The sequence below is a fragment of the Strix uralensis genome, chromosome 22 (genome assembly GCF_047716275.1).
Source record: "Strix uralensis isolate ZFMK-TIS-50842 chromosome 22, bStrUra1, whole genome shotgun sequence".
Lineage (NCBI taxonomy): Eukaryota > Metazoa > Chordata > Aves > Strigiformes > Strigidae > Strix > Strix uralensis.
Window position 1 is genome coordinate 7717249 of NC_133993.1, and position 21624 is coordinate 7738872.

Consider the following 21624-nt stretch of genomic DNA (forward strand, 5'->3'; position numbering starts at 1 on the left):
AGATAGATTTCTGTGTCCTTACAGTTATGATTTCATGCAGGGAGCTCCACTGTTTTGATGCATCTTATTCTGTCACTGTGACCTGCCTAGTGCTGGGCTCTGTATGTGTCTGATATGTGGGAACATGAAGGAATGGACCAAGGGAAGAAAATGACAAGAAGAAAAACTGCAGCCATCATTGACTTTCCCATTTCTTTGCAATATTGAGTAACCAGCATTATCAGTAACAGTCCAATAAAATCTCTTGGGCTTTTGGAAACTAGTACTGCTTAGGTAGTTGTAATGCACATGTGTTTCCAAGTACATTGGCTTCAGTAGGAACTGTACCTGCAAGTGAGGTGATATTTAGATAAGCTGTTGGTTACCTTTAAGGTGATTGCAATAACCTATAAATAAGTTTGCTGGGACACTTCAACAGATGAAGTACTGAAAAAAAAAATAGATGTCTTCTGCCATTTCCTGGTTAGCTGTGATCCCTGCTAAGGCCAAAGAGTTTTCTTTCCCCTATGAAACAAAGAGGAAGCGTGCAAACGCGTTGCTGGAGTCCCCCTTCTTTTCTCAGGTGGTGCCTGAGCTCTACACTTAGTTTTTTCCTGTAACCTTGACAGACAAGTTAAATGCAAAGCCTCATTAATGCTCCTGTACTCCTTGTTATTTTCAGTGGCAAGGGAAAGTGAATGCACACATGGAATCCGCTGGCACTCTGCCCATTGTGTTTTATTGACCTGGGAGCAAAGATAAGTGATATGGGCAGGAGTATGCTAAAGGCATGCTTGCCCTACAGGTTCCACATTGCTAGAGTGGATTAATTGCGGGTCCATCTATGCTGGCATGTAGTGTGCCACCCTGGAACAGAGGAATCCATGTGGAAATGGACCTTAATGGAAAATGAAGTAATGTTCTGGGATCGTGGCATTGTCTGAAGCTGTGCTTATCCTTCTCCACTTTTGGAAACTGGCTCATTCTTTATGCCTAAAAATAGAACAAGTTGAGAAGGGAAGGAACAGAGTCACAAGACAAATGGGTAACTATGTCCCTTGAGTCATATATACCAAATAGTACTGCTGAAGGCGCACGTTTTAATTGAGGTTTGCAACGCTGTCCACAGTGATGTGAATTCTGGTGTCGTGGCTGAGGGTACTAGAACTTCCAACTCTACAAACAGTGTATCAGAACTTCCACATGGCACTAAATTACACTTTGACCTGTTTACCACTAATAGGGCCCAATGTTGTCCTTTGACATTCTCCATCCTCTCCAGGTGCTGCCCCATCCCCATGTGGCATCATGGTACCCCTGTTCCTTACTTCTGAGGGCTGTCCTCTTTCTCTTGTCCCAGCAGAGGCTGAGTTCCCACAAAAACAGCTGCATAGCACTTAATCAGGGAAGGAGCAGGATCAGAGCAACAACGCTTCTCAATTACAGAAAATGTTAAAAACAAGAAGGCATAAAGATATGTCTGCTCCTGTCTGTGTGTAGGTGTAAGTGAAACTGCCCAGTCAGTTTTCATTCCTGTCACCTTCCACATGACTCTTAGTTGACTATGACCATCTCTAATCTCCCAAACAAGCTATTTTCCAGCTGTGAAGAAGTTACTGGTATTACATTTGTGTTGCTGCAGATCAGGTGAAAATTCTAACTGCGTTATCTTAAGTGTTGTGTTTTCCTTTTGGTTTTCCCTTGTGCAGGAAGAAGCAGAGATCCAGGCAGAGTTGGAACGGCTAGAGAGGGTTAGAAATCTACATATCAGGGAATTGAAAAGGATACACAATGAAGATAATTCACAGTAAGCACGTGGGATTCAGGGACAAGAATGTATAACAAATTTTCATTTGTCCCCTTCATAATGGGAAATGCTTCATCTTTTTTAAATTGGTGTTACAACTTAAGATGTCACTTGACTGTGGGGATGGCACAGTGGTATAACTTGAAGTTCATGCAAGACAAAGGCTTCCAAGTGCATCGAAGGGTACCATTATATAGTGTTTCATCAGTGCAAAGTGATCAAACAGTATCAAACCTATCAGTCATTAACACAGTTCTAATATTTTTCTGTCTTAATGTAAAAATGTTGTTTCTAAGCTGTGTAGTAGCTGTAATTTATTGTGCAGTAGATTGCATTATTGCTGTCAGTGTTCTTAAACTGTGTCTTTCTTGCCAGATTTAAAGACCATCCAACGCTAAATGATAGGTATTTGTTGCTACATCTTCTGGGTAGAGGCGGCTTCAGTGAAGTATATAAGGTAAATTTGAAGTGGCAGTCTGTGGTGTAATCTGAATCTGCAGTGAAATATTGCAGTAAGCAGAATTTTTACACTTGTTTTCTCAATGGTGTGTGTGGTTCTGGAGGGAAGAAGGGAGGACAAAGCACATGTTGCATCTGGCTTGCATTAGACAGCAGGCTTGAGCTTTTTAGGTTCTGCCCTTGTCCTCAGAGGTCAGGTTTCCTGCAAATGTATGTTTCAAGAAAATGTTGCACCAAGTCTGCAAGTTTTGTCACGATGGAGAAGCAAACGGCTTGTTTCTTCAAGTGCTACACACAAATACCTCAAGTAGCGAAGTTTTGTTGAGCATGGCATAGCAAGTCTGAACCTCACTGTAAATAAGAGAAAATGGCTCCAGTAATAAGAGCAAAGCCTTCATTTCCTGGGGGTAGAAGGCTTTTTTCTTGTGTCTTCATTTTACACTCTGGGCGTATGTGTGTGTAGTCTTGGGACTTCCTTGGAACTGAGGATTACTTGTGTGTCAGCACTCCTGCGTGGCCAAGACCTGTGATACTTTGGTGCTTGCTATTTGGCTATTACGCCTAAAGCCTTTCCAGTTCTAAACACTCCCCATCTGTACCTAGTAGTTCTTAATTCATGTTGAATTTGGCTAGAATGAAAATAACTATGTCAACGCAAATATTGGAAACTTCACAGTGATTTATTATTTTGATGCAGTACAACAATAGATATCTAAACCGGGGGGCTGGACTGCTCAGGTAGTGAAAAAAGAGAGTGATCTGCATGTAAGTACTCTGAATTGCTCTTTGGAGGCTTTCTAAGTAGAAAGCCTTGGCTCCACAGGTGAAAGCAAGAGGGTATGTATGCTTCATACCTGAGTGAGTTTGAGTTGTAACTATGTTATTAAAACAAAGAAATGTGTAGCCCTTCTTCTCCAGGGTCTTGGCCAGTCTGTTAAGCATTAGGAGTTAAGTATACGACTTTAGAGATGGACACAGTTTATCCTTGTCTGCTTACAATAAGATTTTGCCCCTCCTATAAGTTACTAGCTGTTGCTGCTTTCAGACAAGGTAAAAGATTTCTGTGTTTCTCCAAGAGCGCAATTGCAGTCCATTCTTTAAAGACTGCCTAAACAGCAAGAAACTGGAGGGAAAAATACAGCAAAGATTTATGCAGTTCTGCCATTGAATTCTTCAGCTTCTAAATAAGCTGAAACATTATGCTCCAGGACGGAGAGCTGAGCTACCCATGTGAAACAACGTATTGAGAATCCTCTGTTTGTTTTGGGGTTTTTTTAACTGAGTGTAGAAGACGAGTTAGGTGGCTTGGAGGAATAACAACAGGGTCTTTCCCCATGTGATTAACTGTCTATATTTTGGTAATGTGGCCTTTCTGATCCCACTGTAGCTCTGGTGGTAAAATGTCAGAATAAATGCGGCGCTAGTTAGAGCCCATGAGAAGGTCAGATCAAAGCGCAGAATATTCAATTGTTTTCAGAGTTGCTTGGTTTCATTAGTGAAACTAATTACATCAAAATGCGGGTTTGCTCTTCACTCAGTATGTTGTAATGCTTATTTCCTGGGTGGGGATATTGGTTTGTTAGAGCTTGTCTGCTTTTGCAGTATTAACTTGAAGTTGTGATTCCTACTGATTTTCAGCTCTTCTCTCTGCAGGCATTTGATTTAACAGAACAGAGATATGTAGCTGTGAAAATACACCAGTTAAATAAAAACTGGAGAGATGAGAAGAAAGAAAACTATCACAAGTAAGTAAGGCTGTAAAACAGACAGCCGTGTTTCCAAACTCCTCCTGTATTTAGTTATCCAGTGTCTGCGAACAGGCTGCCGTGTTTTTCCTGTGTTTTGCCACATTTCAAAAGCCACTTTCTGTCCCAGTAGCTACTTGTAAAAGTTAAGGTCAGATTAGAAATGTTTTAAACCTGTGCATGCAGCGCACACACACATGGTTTTGTGTAAGCACTAGGGCCCAAGGTTTTGAGGCACCAGTAGTGCTCTGTGAAGAAGACGTTAAAGTGGCTTCTCCTCTCTGAAATGTCTAAACTCTGCTTTTGTGGGAAAAAGTTGGTCATGCCCATCTTCCAGGTACACACCTGCATTTTGCTCCCTGAAAGCCTTCCCCTTCTCTTTGTTTCCTAGAATACTTAATCCTGTCACAGATGATTAGGACTGTAAGTATGTCATGGCCTAGAAGGGAGGTATAGGAAGCTTTCTGGTGTTGGTAACACTTGCTCCCTAATGCCATGGTTTAGATAAACTCTGCAGAATGGCAGCCAAGCCTTCTCGACAGAGCTTCAAAGGTAAAGCTGTGATCTTAATTCCCCAACAGGTCACTGGGACAAACTAAGCTGAATGTGCAGCCTAGAAGTTGGGCTGTTGAGCATCATGGAATTTTTCTAGAACTTGCTGATTTTGGTATTCAGCTATCTTGGATCCCCTAACGATTTATTTTATGAGGTTATTCTGTTTTGGCAAGCAGTACCATTAATCAAGATTAGTTATTTTGTAGTATTGCCAGCATTGGAGATGCACTCAGATTCTGTGGTTCTCAAGAACTGTTCTGCACAGTTCCTCATTTGCTTGCCTTTCCTTAAGCTGTCTGATTAATGTGCATGGGTTTGATTGAAGTTGGACTGCTGTGTGGTATGTCTGGGTTCGCTATCTGCAGAACTTAGAATTAAGTCACTCGTATGACTAATGCTCAGACTTTCCTATTTTCAGACATGCGTGTAGAGAGTACAGAATTCACAAAGAACTGGATCATCCTCGAATAGTTAAGCTATATGACTACTTTTCGCTGGATACTGACTCGTAAGTTATGTTGCTGTGTCCTTTTGACTTGGTTTGACCCATTCACTACAGACCAAGCATTTGTTCTCTTAAAACTTTACAGGAGAGTCCAGAGAATGCCCATACCAATGTTACAGACTGTACTGCAGAGATACCTGAGGCGGTTTCAACATATGTTGGTTTTCTAGAGATGCCACCTCACAAACCAGTATGCTGTATTATGTCAAATGTGGTGTTTTACTAGTAAATCCTACTCTTTGTTGGCCTGGGCAAATGCCCCAGCTGATACAGCTTTCTGCTTCTGGATCTACTTAATGGGGGATCTCTGACCTTTGTACTGTTGAGCGTTGAGGTCTGTGCTCCTGGAAGCTTATTTTTAGAAAGGGATTAATAGGCTGGAGAACTCTTAATTTAATATATTGACCAAATAGGTGAGTCTTACAGACAAGCAATAACAAAGTGTTCTGATTTCTATCAGGTGCCTTAATTACAACAACTACTGTTTTGCCTTCAGGTTTTGTACAGTGTTAGAATACTGTGAGGGAAATGATCTGGACTTCTACCTGAAACAGCACAAGTTAATGTCGGAGAAAGAGGCGCGATCCATTATCATGCAGATTGTGAATGCTTTAAAGTACTTAAATGAAATCAAACCTCCCATCATACACTATGACCTTAAACCAGGTATGCTGTGCTGCTAGCTGACTGCTTAAGGATGCTAACTAAAGGTAATGGGTTGTAAGTAACATGGGGAAGTTTACTTTGGTCAGACAGCGAAAAGGAGACAGGGCTGTCTGGGAAAACTAACTTGCAACAAGAAAAAAACTTAAATGTGTAGAACATGCTGAGAAAAGGGTATTGTCTCTCAGAATTGCAACATAAAACAAGGAAGTGACATTCCAGAAAAAGTAGCCTCCTTGTTCAGAATGAGCCCTTGAACCACCAAGTGTCTGTTTGGTTTCTTAATGTCCTGCTTGTATTCTGCTGTTGAGAGCTTCTGTTATTGCTTCATAAAGGTTCCCATAATTACTGGTGTGTTTCATGTTCCCATTCTTCTGGCTTATTCTTTCTGTAATCATCTGCCTGAAAATTTGATGGCAGAAGCTAACTTGGAAGTGTTTGGTTTTTCACATCATGTGGCAGCTCACAAAGCTGAGGATACACAGTCAAACTGCTCAGGTCTGCCTTTGAATTCAGTAGCATCTGCCATGTAGAAGGTCCTCTCCAAATGTTGTTGCAGATCTCCCTTTACCACTGGGCAGAGTCACGAGGGGAAAAAATGGAAGTGCTTTCTTTTGGGGTGATGCCTCTTGGATACATAGCTTTTTTCTTTTCCTAGTCCAGTAAACTTGAGCCATCTCTTTGGGCAGTTCTCCCTGGCTTGTCTCCCTGTACTGGTGGCACTTCATCAGCATTGTGTAACTGGTATGTGATGTGGTTTATTGCATCAGCACGAGGAATCTGTACGGGAGGTGGTGCTGTTGCACTAGTTCTAGTGACCCTGTTTCTTCCCCCAGCTGCCGACTGTTCTCATGTTGTCTGAGCATGTTGCAGAGCTCTGCCTACAGTTGTCTAAAGCTCTGATTCATCCACTGCCATCACGCACGATTCTGCTGCTTTATTGTAGGCTTTGAGAAAAACAGTGATGATCTGACTTCTTGATCGTTGATGGATTTGTAAAAGATTCTTGCCTAAGCAGTAATTGTCCTTTTTGAGCTTAGAAAGCCACTGGGGAGCACTGCCAGGAAGGAGAGAGTTTCTGGCTTGTTGAGAGGCCAGGGCAAGTCAGGACTTCTGGGCAGAATGAGTCATAACTGTGTATGTGTACTTCCCTGCTTAATCCTCCTTTTTGACCTGCCCTTCCAACGGGACCTTTGGGAGGGGTCAAAACAGCATGGGCATCAAGCTCGTTTGGCTCAGAGGGCTCAGAATCTGGAGGCTCCGAGTAACGTCGGGCCACTGGGTCATTCAAGGAGGGGCAGATCAGTTCTAGCACTTGGTGGGAGCTGAGTTGCCTCTGGAGCTCAGGGTATTGAGTGTTAAAACATCTGCTGCAGCTCATTGTGTAGGTTCCTTGACCTCTCGTGCAGAGTGCCAGAGTTCAGTGCAATTTTATTCTTGTTTTTTCCTGCTAGATATGTATCTTAAGGGACTGTTTCTTTCCTCTGTCTAGGTAACATTCTTCTAGTCAATGGTACTGCATGTGGAGAGATAAAAATCACAGATTTTGGACTTTCCAAAATCATGGATGATGACAGCTACAACTCTGTTGATGGCATGGAACTGACATCGCAGGGGGCTGGTACTTACTGGTAAGCGTTGCCTGGGGCACTTGCAAGTTACAGATCAAGAACAGTTTATAAACAGCTTTGGATTTATGTCAGCTTTGTCTGTGACAGCTTGAGACACTGGAGGTTTGAGACCCCGGAAACTGCTCTTGTTGTCACAGAGCTCCTTTTGAGGCTGGCAGCTTTTTACTTTTCAGTGGGTTAACGTTTATACATTTTAAAACCATCTCTTATCCAAAGGGCCTGGTGAAAAACTGCATATGCTACATGCTGCTGAGATAGCAAGCTCTGGAGTGGAGCTTGGCTGCTATTTCACAGTCCATAATGACACTGTCTAACAGTTTGAGCAAGGAGGAGGAGAATACCATGCCTGTTTGGAAATACAGGTACATCAGGGAGATGGAAAGCATATTCCACTGGAAGGAGGAGGTGAAAATCCAGAGTTAGCTCTTACAAAAGATCTAAATCTCATAGTGCTGTGTATAGCCAGAGCTTCGCTTTCAAGTGTCACGTGAAAGATGTTTTCAGCAATACTTTATCCTGAGTGCCAAGTGGTGTCACTGCATCACCCGTGGCTGAGAGCAAGACCTACAGTGAGCGCCACTGAATGTGGTTCTTAGATATTACCCAAGCTGCAGACTGTCACTATGGGCAACAGTAGTACAGGAACATTTGTTAAGGCGTTCTGTATTGTACAGTTCTGTTCCTAAAAATGAAACTAACTGTAGTTTGAGCAAGGCTGAGTGTCTCTAGCTAGGACGTGGCATCTGGGGTTGTATTTCTAGAAATACATATTTTGGCTGTGTGTTTCTATTGTGGAATTGTTGGCCGAGCCCTTTTAACAACAAATAGCAGTTCTGAAGATAAAAGAAAATGGGGTTATTTTATGTGCTCTGGTGAAAAGAAACTGACTGTGCTGACTGTCTCAGACCACGAGTTTCTGGAGAGCCCTTGGGATCACTGTTCCCAGGAGGGGTTATGCATTGGTGATCTTGGCCCAGAGATGCACAGGAATGAAATTGGGTCCCTCAAGTACCAAGCCAATATCTGATCACAGAAGCTTGTTCCTTCCTTTCTAAAGAAAATTGAAAGTATTTGGAGATGCTGCTCATAACCTGTTGTCACTTCCTTCTAATCAGGTATTTGCCGCCAGAATGTTTTGTGGTTGGGAAAGAACCTCCAAAGATTTCAAATAAAGTTGATGTCTGGTCAGTGGGAGTCATCTTCTATCAGTGTCTCTATGGCAGAAAGGTAAGAAGGCATTTAGCTCCTTCCTTAGTGGCTATTCCCAAACCTTTTGGGAGGCAGCTCTGGCTTCTGCTTCCTCCTCCTCCCCAGGCTTAGAAGGTCCTTCCTCCTTGTCTCCTTGCCATCAGTTCCAAGGCAGAGTCCATGCTAATGAAGTGGGGAGAATTTACTAGGTTGTGTTGTGCTCTACGTGGCACTTCCTTCAGAAGCAATTTTCTGCAGAACATCTCCTTCCACCAGGCACGTTCCCACTGAGGCCATTATGAGCAGGACAGGGGTATCGTTCAGAGCCAGACACCCGAGGTTCTTGGCCTGGTGTTGTTTTGTGCTTTCAGTGCACTAAGTCTTTGTCGATCGAGCCTGATACTGCTTGATGGCTGCAATTGTATTAGAAAAAAAAGTAGGTACAAAGACCCCCTCTAGAAGTTTTTTGGGATGGCTTTTGGAAGGGAGGAGTCTGGATCAGGAAAAGATCATTTGTCCTGAGAGCAGGTAATTTGTTTTATGACAACAGAAGAAATAGGTTGGAGAAGGAAAAAGGATTCCATCAACTCTTGTTTTCACAAGTCCTTGGTAACCAAGTGTTGTGAAAGGCTGGGCTGACAAACACCCTGCGTTGCTTAGTGTTGTCAGTCAGACAACTGGTGGAACCAGCCCAGCGAAGATTGAGGTGGGTGAATCTCCTGTCAGCTTCAATAGATGAAGGCCCTCTTGCACATGCTGAAGCTGACCTATGAGATCTGGAAGCAGGTGGAGATCCCTCCTGTCTGAGCCGGAAACACCCCAGACATGTTCCAGCTTGATCCCTTTTGTTCAGTTTAAGCACAGGAGCAATGTGTCCTGCTCATCTGGCTGGAATGTGCAGCACCTTCACAGCATTTATGGGCTTCTTGCCTGGAAAAAGTGATAATAAACAGTAGTGTTACGGGGGTTTTTTTAAGGCCTGTCGCCAACCTTTAACAACTGTCCCTTTAACAACTGTCTTCTGTTTCTTGGTAGCCCTTCGGTCACAACCAGTCACAACAAGATATTCTGCAAGAGAACACAATTCTGAAAGCTACCGAGGTGCAGTTCCCTCCAAAGCCAGTAGTCACGCCAGAAGCAAAGGTTAGTGTTGCTGCAGCGAGTGGTCGTACTGTGTATGTCAGCCATCAGCATGGGCACTTCCATCCTCTTGGTTTCCCTAAAACCAGCAGTTGTGTGTTTAACACTTGCCTCCTGCAGAGTGGTCAGTGGCTTTGCGTTGTAGTTGTCAGGCTGAGGATTGAACAGTGCAGTGTGTGCCTCTGCCCGTGCTTTCTCCTGACAAAAGATGAGCTTTTTTTTGGGCCCCTCCCTCCAAAAAGGCCATTGAATGACTCGAGCGTGTCCAGAGAAGGGCAGCGGAGCTGGTGCAGGGTCTGGAGCACAGGTCTGACGGGGAACGGCTGAGGGAACTGGGGGGGTTTAGTCTGGAGAAGAGGAGGCTGAGGGGAGACCTCCTGGCCCTCTGCAACTCCCTGAAAGGAGGGTGCAGAGAGGGGGGATGAGTCTCTTGAGCCAAGGAACCAGCACCAGGACAAGAGGGAATGGCCTCAAGCTGCGCCAGGGCAGGGTCAGACTGGCTCTTAGGAAGGATTTCTTTGCAGAAGGGGTTGTTGGGCGTTGGAATGGGCTGCCCAGGGCAGGGGGGGAGTCCCCATCCCTGGAGGGGTTGAAGAGTCGGGTTGACCCAGCGCTGAGGGATCTGGTGGAGTTGGGAACGGTCAGGGTGAGGTTCATGGTGGGGCTGGAGGAGCTTCAAGGGCTTTTCCAACCGAGATGATTCTGTGATTCAGGCTGTCTCTGTGCTCACTGGGGAAGGAATCTCAGCGTTGGGGTTGTCAGATTGGCCCCACTCCCAAAGAGTTATCAGTCAAAGAAAGCTTCCTGTTTCTGTCCGTCTACTAATTCTTGTTTTGCCGTTGGGGTGTCTGCAGGCATTTATCAGACGCTGTTTGGCCTACCGAAAGGAGGATCGGATAGATGTCCAGCAGCTGGCCTGTGACCCATACTTGCTGCCTCACATCCGCAAATCTGTATCCACAAGCAGCCCAGCTGGAGCTGCGATTGCATCAACCTCTGGATCATCCAATAACAGCTCTTCAAACTGAGACAGAGTAATAGGCCAAAAACTGCTTGAGAAACCGGCAAAAAGACTTTCAGAAACAGCTTTGGAATAGAGGAATCCGGAAGGGTCTCAAGAAGCCTGTACCAGGTGCTTTTTTTCTCTTGCTTTTTTCCATCCATAGAGCATGACAACATCAACTCTCATCAAGAAAACCTTCGTCATCTAGGCCAAGCCATGTGGATAGGAGATGGCTTGAGGTTTATCCAGTAAATGACCACAAAAGGGTGGCTGCTCTGAGCAAGGAGGGGAAACTCAAGAAAATACAAAAAGACATGGTTCCATGTACTGTGAACTTCTGAACATGCAGCCTTGGGGAATCCAGGACGCCGTGTGTGCTTCATATGAAGAATGTGGACTTTGGAAAAAGACTGGGCTAGTCCAGTGTTGATATTTAAACATTGTTCTTTTTCTTTTAATAAAGTTTAGGTAACATCTCCTGAAAAGCTCGAAGCACCAAGGTTCAGCTGGGGATGGTATATGACTCTTTGCCCTTTGGAGGGGAAAAAAGTTGATCCTGCCTGTTCATGGCACTAGAGTTAGTGTTTTACCCCTAATTAATTTCAGTTTTTTAAAAATAACAATTTTTTGGAAGAAAACAGTTTTCTGGTCTCAAAGTGAAACCCATATTAGCAGGTTCATGGCAGTGTCCATTCTGCGGATGGTGCAGCTTTTCTGCTCCTTTGGGGTGGCCTCTTAACGAATAATTCACCTTCTCAGGAGGGCGGTGAAGCCCAAAGGAGAACAGGCCTGCGTAGATCTCCTGTGATCAGAGCGGATCACAGCTCAGACTGCCACAAGGTTTTCAGCTGCTGCTTCATAGCTCTCACAACGGTTGCACCTTTTTAATTTATTTGAAGTGCTGTTCTTTTTGAAAACACCCCCTGGCATGTTCACGACATGCTCTCTGCTCTCGTGAGTGTGATACCTGTTGACCATTGAAAAGGCAGGCAGCGAACGGGGAAGAATCAGAGCACAGCTCAGTTGATCCCGGGTGTGATCTGTGCTCGTGCAGTACTGTACATACCTTGTTCACGTTATAAAAATCTGAAGCTGAAGACTTGTCTGCTCTTCTCAGGTGACTTGGCAGCAAAGCTTCCTCTCTCCCTTAACACTTCTCTTTTAAAACTTGCTGACGTTCCTAACTTGTTCCTAACTTGCTGCCATCGCTGCATCTGCCCTCAAATGAGAGGGAATGAGATAGTGTTCTTGAAGGGAGCAAACACCCTGATCATGCTCTTTGTCTCCCTTCTGTAATCTGCCTGGAGGGACCTTACGCCTTCAGCTGGAGTCTGCCTGCTGTGAAACGCAAGCCTCTTGTCCCCACTCTGCCCCCTTGTCCCCCCACATCGAAGGAAAACTGAAAACACACACAAAAAGCACAGCACTTGAACATGTGGCAGCCAGGTTGGAGCGCTCCTAACATGTGGCAGGAGTTCAGAGCCAGAAATATTTAAAGATGCAGTGTTCAAGAGCAAGGTTTGTCTCGGGAGGGAGCCGAGCGGTGCACTACTGCAATTCAGGGTGGTGTTTAAAAAACAAGTTGCCCTGTGCGCACTTCCTAAGCCAATACCAGACCACTGTGGTGTGGACTGTCCTCTCCGTGGCACCTCCAGGATTGTACCCGCCGCGCCGGCAGCGCGGGGGCCCTTTGGGGTGCCCGGCACCCCAATGGCATTCTCGGGGCAAGCGATGTTCTCCGTCACGCACTTTCAGAGACAACTACCACTTGTCTGCCTTACTGTAAGCCATCGTCTGCAAATACGCTTAAACCTGATCAGGAACATTAAGTTAACTGAAAAATGGAGGATTCTGTTGAAATTAAGCAATGGACCTGGAAAGTGGAGAACTCTGCTGCTTTGATTTTTATTACTATTTTTGTAGTGACTCTTGGGCTTTTAATTGGATGTATTCACATGCAGCTGTATTAAGGTGGTCTCTAAACTGCAGTGTTCTAAACAAAGAAAAGAAATACTGCATCTTTAAATCCTCAGCCATAATTTCTTAGCTCTTGCTATCCTTGCTGCTCTATTCCAGAAGTTAACTGTTTAGCAAGCAGCGCTTCACCATGTCCCTTCAGCCTCTTGTCAGGCAAAATCAGGGTTGATGCTTCATCCCGTTTGCTGAAGCTGATGATTTGGTGTCTGTCCACATCAGGGAGAATTCTAAAAGGGTTTTTTCTATCCCAGCCCCGTTGTTTCTTGGACATACAGTGTGTGCTATCTCTGTGGGTGTGATTAGTTTTGTGTCAGATGCATTTATTCCTGCTGTGCGACACCCATCCAGGGGCCTGGGGACAGCGTTGGCCTTTCCTGGGGCTGACAGCAGTGAAGAACCCTGGTAGAATTCTGGCTGCGACCCCTTCCTTGTTAATATGGGTTTCACTTCCAATAACAGACCCTATTGCCACACTGTTCATTTACTTAAAGAAAGTGTATGAAGAATTTGTAACTTAAAACCAGGCCAGACTGTTTTGGCTCTACCCAACAGATGAGACATGGATATTAAAATAAGTTTTAAGAAACTGATTTGCTTGGCTCTTACTGTTTTGCTCTTCATAGCGTTGGCACGAGCTCTCTTGCAGTGGCTGCGCGGAGGTGACACGGGACAAGATGAGGAAGGATAGAGGAAGGCTGCATTCAACAGCTCAGAGCAGTGAGATCCCTGCGTCGGAGGGGGGAATCGCTGAAAATTACCAAGTCTTATTTAATTACTGGCATTGATGTTCTGGAGCATCGAGACAGACATCCAAGGTGGGTTTGTCCCTCGTTTCCAGTAGAGTAGCAACTGCCTTTAGAAGCTATGTATGTTCAGGGCATAAAACCCACCTTTTTTGTGTCTGTTGATGAAAATTTGTGTTGAACTCCCGTGCCCTGGCTGACTGCACCGAGAGGCGGTGGCTGCAACCCGCCGGCCCCTCCCCAGCCCACGGGCACCCGAGGCTCCGGTCGCAGTCACCCAGAATAACCATTCTGAGTAATGAGGAGAAACGCAGCTCCTTTAATTTTTTTATGGCTGTCTTGTCAGCTTTAAAAAAACATACAATAGAAAATGAAAAGGACCTTGGCAGCTGAAGATGTCAAGTCTGCTTATATCTGGACTATTAACGAGAAGGTCAGTTCCTGTGCCCAGCACCTCTGCAGGCATCTCCCAGCCTCTGTGCGGGGCATCCCTGCGCCTCCCCCCTGCGAAGCGGGGCAGTACCTGCCCCCCAGAGCCTGGTTCCTGCGGGGGAAGAGTTGCTGGGGATCAGGATTTTGCCACCAACCTGACGTCACCCTCGCTGCACTTGAAGTTAAAGTCAGCTTTCAGCTGAGCGCGAGTGAAACCGAACACCGAGAGCAGCTCAGCTCCCTCCCCGCTGCTGCAATTGATTATTTTTTGGCACCCCGTGCCAGTTTGGATGATGCGACGCAGATTTGGGCAGGGGGAGACGGCGGCGGGGCTTTGGCGGCCAATGCCCCAGCGTCCTGTGGTGGTGGCCAGGCCTCGGGGCCAGATAGCCACTCCGCCTGCGTGGCGAGCCCGGGAGCGGGGACGGACGCGGGATCCCACGCTCAGCTTGATGCCAGCGGGAACGCGACTGACTGAGGGGCTGCCTCGCTGGATGCTTCGCCTCCTATGTTAGCGGTTAGGAGTCACGCTATGAAATGAGCTGCTTTCTGCCAAATGGGCCAGTCCCAGTTTATTTTGTGACCTGGCAAACCCTCGATGTGAGGTTTGCTACCGCTGCCAGTGTCTCCCTGGGGTTTGCTGCTGGAGGATGTTATTTTCCGGGTGCTATGCGAGCAGCTTTGACTTAAACCTCCCTACTCCCATCGCGGGGGGCAGAGGAGATTTGGAGCACGTGGAAGCAGGACCCAGCACAGACCTGACCCCCACCCTGCACTGAGAAACCTTTTCTACCCACTGCCAATGAATCTGCACCCAGACCCTGAATTTCCACGGTCTCTGCTTCGCCCTCGGGAGCAGCCGGGTGCCCCACGGCCATCGCCCTGGGTGGGGGTGAGAGGCCAAGCAAACGCGGAGCCGCTCGGCCTCCCCTCGCCGCGTTCACACCCAGAAACAGGCGTCTTGGCCACAAGGACGCTATTGTCTGTGCCGGGCGGGGGAGCGGGAGCCGGGACCGGGGCTGAGACACGCTCTCATTTTATGCATTAACTGCACGGGGGCGCGAAGGCCGGGAAAAGCCGCTGGCGCGTGCTGTCTGGTGAGGAGCTGCTCCCGCTGCCAGCGCCACACGCTCCTCCGTGCTCCTCTTCATCTCAGCCCTGCATCTTGCCGTGGGACGGGTTGCTGCAGTCTCTCTTCTCCCCCCATCCTTTGGCTGCAGCTCGGTGTTTCTATTGCCCTGTTGCTCCTTGTTTCCAAACGCCTGCCGGCTGCTGGGTTGGTGCAGGGGAGGTTCAGTGCTTCGAGCTGATCTGGTAAAGCCTGAAACTAGAGGGCAGCCACCATCTGCCCCACCAGTGCGGGCAGGACCTCACCAGCCCCCAGGCAGCCCTGGCCGGGAGCTGCTCTCCTCTCCGCTGTTACTTGGGCTGCAGGGAGGGGGCAGAGGGGTGCAGTGGTCCAGCTGGAGCTAAAAAGGCACTGATGGAGCTCGAAATGTGGGGGTGCTGTGGGGAGCAGCAGCATGAAGAGGGGGAGACTCTGCCTCACGTGCAGGCCAGATCTCCTATCCCCACTCCAGCAACCACAGGGAACGCAGGCAGTGGGTTTATGAGGTGCTTGGCTCTGGTTTGCGTTCACGGGAAGAAAAAAAGCAGAGCTTTGCTCAGCCCTGTCCTCTCTTGACCGAAGCCACCGGCTGTGCGGGAGCCACGAGCACACAGTGTCGGCAACCTCCTTGCTCTTGCCCTGGCTCAGCTCTGCGTCGAGATCAGGGCTCAAAACCTGCTTTGTTCAGCATTGGCTCATCCCAGCTCCTGCTAATCCTGAAAATCCACCCGATTGCACCCAAACCCAGGAGACCGGCTGGGATTGATGCCAAAACCCCTCCAGGCTAAAGGGACTGGTGAGGGACAGAGGTGGAAGGGGACATGCCCGTGGTTGTGAGGTAAGACAGTGGCAGAGGTGGAAACAAAGCACCTGGGGCTGACTGTGTAGCCACTGGACCACACTGCTCCTGCTGGAAAGGGCCGCGGTACAGGGTGGGATCTCTGCTTCCCCATCCCATCCCTGCTTCCAGCAGGAGGAAGATGCCGTTCGGGATGTGCTGTCTTCCGCCGCTCTCCAGCTGCCTTCCCTCCCTGCTCTGCAACCCAGCTCTGCTAATTTGCTCTTGAGTCATGCAGAGAAAGTGTTTTTCTAAAAGGCGAATTTCTTGCAAATGGCTGGAATTCCTCCCTGCCCCTTTCCAGGAGCCCTGGGGAGGCTGGGGAGGAAGGAGAGGCAGCGGGCTCAGAGGGCAGCTCTGCTCCCCAGGCAGCCCCCAGCCTCATCTCGCCCCCGCGGCGGAAGGGCAGGGATCTCGGCGCTGGCCCTCCCAGGGCTGGAGCGCCCTGAAATTCCTCGTGGCAGCTTTGAGTGAGCACATCTGGTTTTAATAAATTATTTGCAGCTTGAACTTGCCTGACTTTTGAGGGCTGCAGAAGAGAGAACAGCAAAGAGCTCAGAGAGCTGCAGCACAGGGCACCCACAAAGGGACCCCCCTTTGCAGTGCTGGGAGTCAGCAGAGTTGGGGAGGGGGTCGAGGGGTGTGTGGGGCTGACCAAGCCCCTGGAGGGACCCCAGCAGCTGGCAAAGCCCCATCTGCTCCTTGCAAGAGCCGTGGGGACAGTCGGTTTAGAGGCAGGGAAACGGCCCTTCTTTTTGGCCAGGATCCTTCTACCCCCAGCTGGGGGTTGAGCAAAGCTGGGGATGATCTTAAAAATTGTGTTTCTGGACTGAGGTGAAGAGCAAGGGCAGCGAACTGCAGTGTGGGCAAGGGTGCCTCCCCGACACCCCCCTGCTCGGTGGACCCCCGGCCATCAGCACTGAGACCCCTCTCTGGGCGCTGAACCCATCAGTGCTTGGGAAAACCAAACCCTCAGCATCGCCCAGTGCTGACCCCCGCACGCTGCCCCCAGGCTCGTCCTGGGAGAGAAGAGTGCAAATGCAAACTGGTGTCAAGCCCCACATCCCAGCAAGGGGGCTGCCAACTGCCCCCCACTACCCACAGCGCTGAGCCTGGCAGCAGCTTCGGGGGGGAAACCCTCTCCATCGCTGGGACGGGGCTGTCCTGGCCATCCCCTGCCTGTCTCCGACGCAGGGAGAGCGACGTGGCCTTCCCCTGCTGCCGGCGCGGGGGAGAGAGGAGCCAGCAGACGCCAAGACGGCCTCTTCCCTAAGCAGTGACCTCAGCACAGCGGCGCCTGCCAGGTGGGTGTTGATCTTGGCCCGGCCAGTCCCGTTCGGGGGCCAGGATGAGGCCGGGGCGGCGCGGACGGAGGGCTGAGCTCGCGGCGGAGCCTGGCAGGTGCTGCCCGTCCCCGGCTGCGTTTGCCACACCGAAGCGAAGCCTGTGGCACTGGCAGCCCCTTGGCAGCCGCTGCCCGCAGGCAGGGCTTTGCTCTCCAGCGCAGCTCTCCTGGAGCTCCCAGTCCTGCAGAGAACCATGGGATGGGGGAAACACCCTTGGAAGAGCACGATCCAGCAGGACATGCAGCTTCCCTGGTCGTATAACATGCCCCCATGTCCTCCCTGAGCTCTAAAATAGAAGCTTTGGACCTGCCAGTCCTCAGAGGTGGCTGATGGGTCGGTACAGATCCTTCCTTCCGAGCATCTGCCCTCAAGCCTGGTGCTACAGACTCTGCTCTCCTGGTCCACAGGTCCCCACATCCCGTCCTCTAATACCTCTGGCACAAGCAAACACCAAATGTGCCCTGTCTCAGCCCCAAACTCAGTAACTCACACAGTGCCTTGCTGCCATCGAGCACCCCAGCTTCCAATCTCAGTTTTTCTTTCCCACCCCGAATGGCTGCAGCCCACGACTCATTGGTGACACTTATTTTCCAACCTGTGGGGAGTTGAGCATCCTGACTCACCCGTTTTCTGCCAGTGCTCCTGACCAGGGCAGACCTCCAGCCAAACGGTGGGGATCCATCTTGGGAAATGTTTTCCAAATCCTTCTGCAGGGTGACTTTCACTCCAGCCAGTGCTGTTTCACCCTGTCCCATCCCAGCCCCCCCACTGTGACCCCTCCCCATATGGTAAGTTGCTTTGGCCAGAAAACAGCATTTATTTTTCCAGCTGGGGGACAGATACAGATGCTCCAACTGCGGGAATCAGCCACAGACACTGAATGTCCCAAGTGCTGGGTGAGCCCGTCGTTCCCATCCGTTGCCCGGTGCCAGGAGCTCTCCCGCGAGCGTGGCCGGCGGCGCAGTCGGCCGTTCCCCTGCACGCGGCTGCGTCCTCTCGTCTGGCAGCAACTCGTTAGGGCCGGAGAGGTCAGACAGCTTGGAAATGTCCCAGGGGAAGGGAAAAATGCATTTCCTCCCGATGCACTCCATGAGTAGCAACTCATCTGGTATTAAACCGGATTAGGGGGAGAGTAGGTGAGGAGCTGTTGGTCCACACTGGAAGAATTAATTATTAGGAAGTGCTAATTACCTTCTTATCACGGTGTAGCGGCCTCCAAGACATGGGATGAACCAGGCCAGGATGTGACGATGCTCTGTAGGATCTGAAGCCTCTCAGCTCTGCTGCGTCCCCTCCTCTGGATGGGATTCGTCTCCCGGGAAAGGGATGTCAGATCTGTTGGGGATGGAGGGCAGGTTCCCCTCGTGGGACCTCGCAGCTCCGTCACGTCCAGCCACTGGCTCCTCAGTCGGTGCCATCCCCCAGGAGCGGTCTCCAAAGTTTAGGGATGGGAGTGAGGATCCGGGCAATTCCCTCCTCCCCTCCGGGCTGTCGCGCTCGCTCCCCGTGGGCAGCCCCCGGCGCGCGTCCAGCCGTGGAGGGCGAGCGCGGCTGTTCTCCCAGAGCTGCCTCAATTAAAAAATAATCCCTGGCTTAAAGAAACCCAACAGCCTAGATGCTGATGTGCTTAATTGGGCCCCCCCCAGAGGGTTTGCATCCCCAAAGCCTGTCCTGGCACTGGTCTGCAGGTCCTTCCTGCCTTGCTGGGAAACAACACATTCATTTATTTTCACAAGAATGGCTAAACAACACGTGGCTGGCTTACACACATCCCCGGTGTCACGCCGTCCCAGGGCCAGATCCTGCTCCCTGCTCGAGGGAGCGCTGCCATGGTCTTGGCCTGATGAAAAGCATCATCTCGCCTGAATTTTGTGTGGCAGAGTCTGCGTGTCGAGGTCTGAGGTGCCTCCCCCTGTGCTGCCCAAATCCCTGGAGAGCTCGAGGAGAAGGAGAGGGCTCCCACGTCCTCAGGGCTGCTCCCAGGAGAATGGCACGACGGGCATCACCCTTTCCACACCGGTGCAACCACATCTTTGCACCGTGCTGCGTTGCCACACCACAGGCAATGCCGAGACAGAAGTTGGACCCTTTCAGCTGTCGGGGAAAGGGTGAGTTTGCTGCTTTTCAGATGTGTCTGAGCACAACCCTCGAGTGCAGGGGGCACATAGTGGGCACCAGCCTGTGCCGGTCCCCCGGGGCTTCCCAGTAAAATCCTGAGCAAAAAAATCTCAATGTACCCAACCTGGGTCCCACCACACTTCCAGATGTTTCCACTTCCCCACTCACAGCTGTCTTGATCACTCCAGAAATGGAGGAGAACCAGCTCTCCAGTGGCTGGGCAGGGCAGTGCCCAGCTGAGCGGTACCTGACTGCCCGATGGGGATTTTCTCCTCCCAGGTTTCAGGGATTTGGGGCTTTTATTTGGTTCAAACATTTGGTGCAATGTTGAATCTTTTCCAGGTGCCTCAGGGTGACCCGTTACTTCCAGCCAGACCTCCAGGAAGGTGTGAGCAGCTGTGCTGGTTTGGTGCTGATGGTTTTTAAGGTGTGAATGGTGTTTAGCACCAAAGAAACCCCCTGAGCAGGAATCTGCGGCGCCCATGCGGCTCCTGTTGCAGCGGGCCTCCTCGCACAGAAACGCACAGCCCGGCAGCTGTACCAAGCCAGAAAAATGCTGATTTCCAACATTTTCCACATACACTGCCTTCTTTGGGTGGCTTTCAGGGGGCTGGATTGAAGGGATAAAACAAAAGTTTAAAATTTATTTAAAAGTGTTTAAAAGCCTTTTATATTCAGCTCTTGGATATGGGATGGGTCTACACTGGACACTGTGGGATGATCTTTGCCCCACGCTCCTCAGCGGAGCACCGGGAAGCTGGAGCACCACACCAGCACCCCCATGGCTGGAGGGACGAGGCTGCTCCCCGAGCGGGGTGTGTGGAGGGTGCAATGAGCTGTGTCCGACCTCAGCATCCCCCATCCTCAGGTGGGACGGGAGCTGCCCCGCTCTGTGCCGCGGGGATGGATGGATGGATGGATGGATGGATGGATGGATGGATGGATGGATGGATGGATGGATGGCGGAGGATCCCCCTGGGTTGGCTCGGCAATGCTGTACTTGGGGTGGAATAAACACCCCCCCAAGCACCCAGAGGTGCAACCAAAAATGCGTGGCAGCAGCCTCTGGCTCCTCTCGCCGCCGAGACGGGCTCCCAGGCCGAGGTCCTGGGCGGGGGCAGGCGCTTGCTTGTGGCACAGCGAGACCCGGCGTGGGGCTGGCGGCACCGGGGGCATCTCCCACGCACCCTCGGCCTCGCCCCGGGGGCACCGCGGTGCAGGGGGACGCTGCGCGGCCCCTGCGCGGGGGGGGAGCGAGCCCTCCCCGGGGTTTGCAGGGGTGCACTGGCCGGGCTGTGTTATCCCGCCAGCCTCCTGCTTCGCCCCCAAACCCCCCCAACGCCCCCCCCCCCCCCGCACCGCCGAGCCCCGGTGCTGTCCCGCAGCAGCCCGGGGAGCCCCCCCGAGCCCGGGGCGCGGCCGCCCCCTCGGCGGAGCCCCCGGCCGGCCCCAGCCCCCGCCTCCCCGCTCCCCCCGCCGCGTTTTTGGGCTGGGCCCACCGGCGCGGGCAGCGCAGCTCCCGCTGACGCAGTGTCTGAGGCCGGCGCACACGCTTCGGTTTTGTTTTTTTTTTTTTTAATTTTATTTTTTTAAAACTTTTTTTTTCTCCCCCCTTCTCCCCTCCCTCTCTCTTTTCGGTGTCCCTCCTCCTCCGCCGTCGTCTCCCTCCCTCCCTCCCCGCCCGCCCCTCCGCCGTCCCCCGGCCCCGGCGAGGGAGCATCGCGGCGCGGAGCGGCGCGGAGCGGGGCAGCGCCGGGCATGGGGCGCAGCTCGGCGGGACCGCGGCCCCTCCGCGCCCCCCTCTGCTGCCTCCTCGGCCTCCAGCTGGTGCTCGGCGCTGCGCACCCAGGTGGGACCGCGGCTCCCTCCTCCTTACCGGACCCCCCCTTCTTCCGACACCCCCCCTCCCTTCCGCGAGTTCATTATTATTGGGGGGAGGGGGGGGGGCGAGGAGCGAAACCAGCGTGGGGAGGGATGGGGGAGCCCCCCCGGACGGGCTCGGCGCCCCCAGCCCGGCTCCGCGGGGCGCTGCCTGGGAAGGGGGTGGGGGGGGCCCGCTTCGCTCCGGCGCGGTTCACATCGCTCCGGTTTATTTTCTCCCGGAATGTTTTATTTGCTTTTATCGTGGTTTGTTTTACTTCATCCTCCTTCGGTCGCGGTTCGTTCCGCCGCGTTTTGTTTTCTCGAGTTTCGCCGTGTCGTGTTTTCTCCCCGTTCCGCTGCGTTTTCGCTCGCTTTTATTATTTTTAGTTTAACTCCCCGCGCCGTGCGGCCACGCAGCGTCTGGCGAGCCCGGCGGAAACGCTTCCGCGGCTGCGGGGGGGGCCCAGGGCGGCTCCGGGGGAGGGCCGGGGGCGGCCGACGGCCCGCAGCGCCCCGTAGCCCCG

The 21624-nt window shown here is 50.8% G+C and overlaps 2 protein-coding genes and 2 long non-coding RNA genes across 10 annotated transcripts in view; 3 read left to right on the top strand and 1 right to left on the bottom strand.

Moving 5' to 3' along the window:
- TLK2 (tousled like kinase 2) overlaps nucleotides 1-13242 on the top strand; it is a 44254-nt gene extending 31012 nt beyond the window's left edge. For all 7 annotated transcript variants that reach the window (XM_074892514.1, XM_074892519.1, XM_074892520.1 and 4 more), the window contains 9 exons: nucleotides 1689-1786; nucleotides 2162-2243; nucleotides 3899-3990; nucleotides 4964-5053; nucleotides 5547-5716; nucleotides 7206-7344; nucleotides 8460-8571; nucleotides 9568-9675; nucleotides 10527-13242. In XM_074892514.1, coding sequence (XP_074748615.1) covers nucleotides 1689-1786; nucleotides 2162-2243; nucleotides 3899-3990; nucleotides 4964-5053; nucleotides 5547-5716; nucleotides 7206-7344; nucleotides 8460-8571; nucleotides 9568-9675; nucleotides 10527-10700 — 1065 coding nt within the window. In that variant the 3' untranslated portion in view covers nucleotides 10701-13242. The remainder of the gene's footprint in view (nucleotides 1-1688; nucleotides 1787-2161; nucleotides 2244-3898; nucleotides 3991-4963; nucleotides 5054-5546; nucleotides 5717-7205; nucleotides 7345-8459; nucleotides 8572-9567; nucleotides 9676-10526) is intronic.
- Nucleotides 13243-17916: 4674 nt separating this feature from the next.
- On the bottom strand, nucleotides 17917-18579 carry LOC141953656 (uncharacterized). Its single transcript, XR_012631948.1, has 2 exons — nucleotides 18311-18579; nucleotides 17917-18224 (listed from the first exon to the last, which is right to left on the bottom strand). It is a non-coding gene; the product is annotated as an uncharacterized LOC141953656 (long non-coding RNA).
- Nucleotides 18580-18881: 302 nt separating this feature from the next.
- LOC141953638 (uncharacterized) lies at nucleotides 18882-19871 on the top strand. The gene is made up of 2 exons (XR_012631941.1): nucleotides 18882-19227; nucleotides 19580-19871. It is a non-coding gene; the product is annotated as an uncharacterized LOC141953638 (long non-coding RNA).
- Nucleotides 19872-20390: 519 nt separating this feature from the next.
- The window catches only part of MRC2 (mannose receptor C-type 2), a 31701-nt gene continuing 30467 nt past the window's right edge, over nucleotides 20391-21624 (top strand). The window contains exon 1 of the mRNA XM_074891917.1: nucleotides 20391-21086. Coding sequence (XP_074748018.1) covers nucleotides 20996-21086 — 91 coding nt within the window. The 5' untranslated portion in view covers nucleotides 20391-20995. The remainder of the gene's footprint in view (nucleotides 21087-21624) is intronic.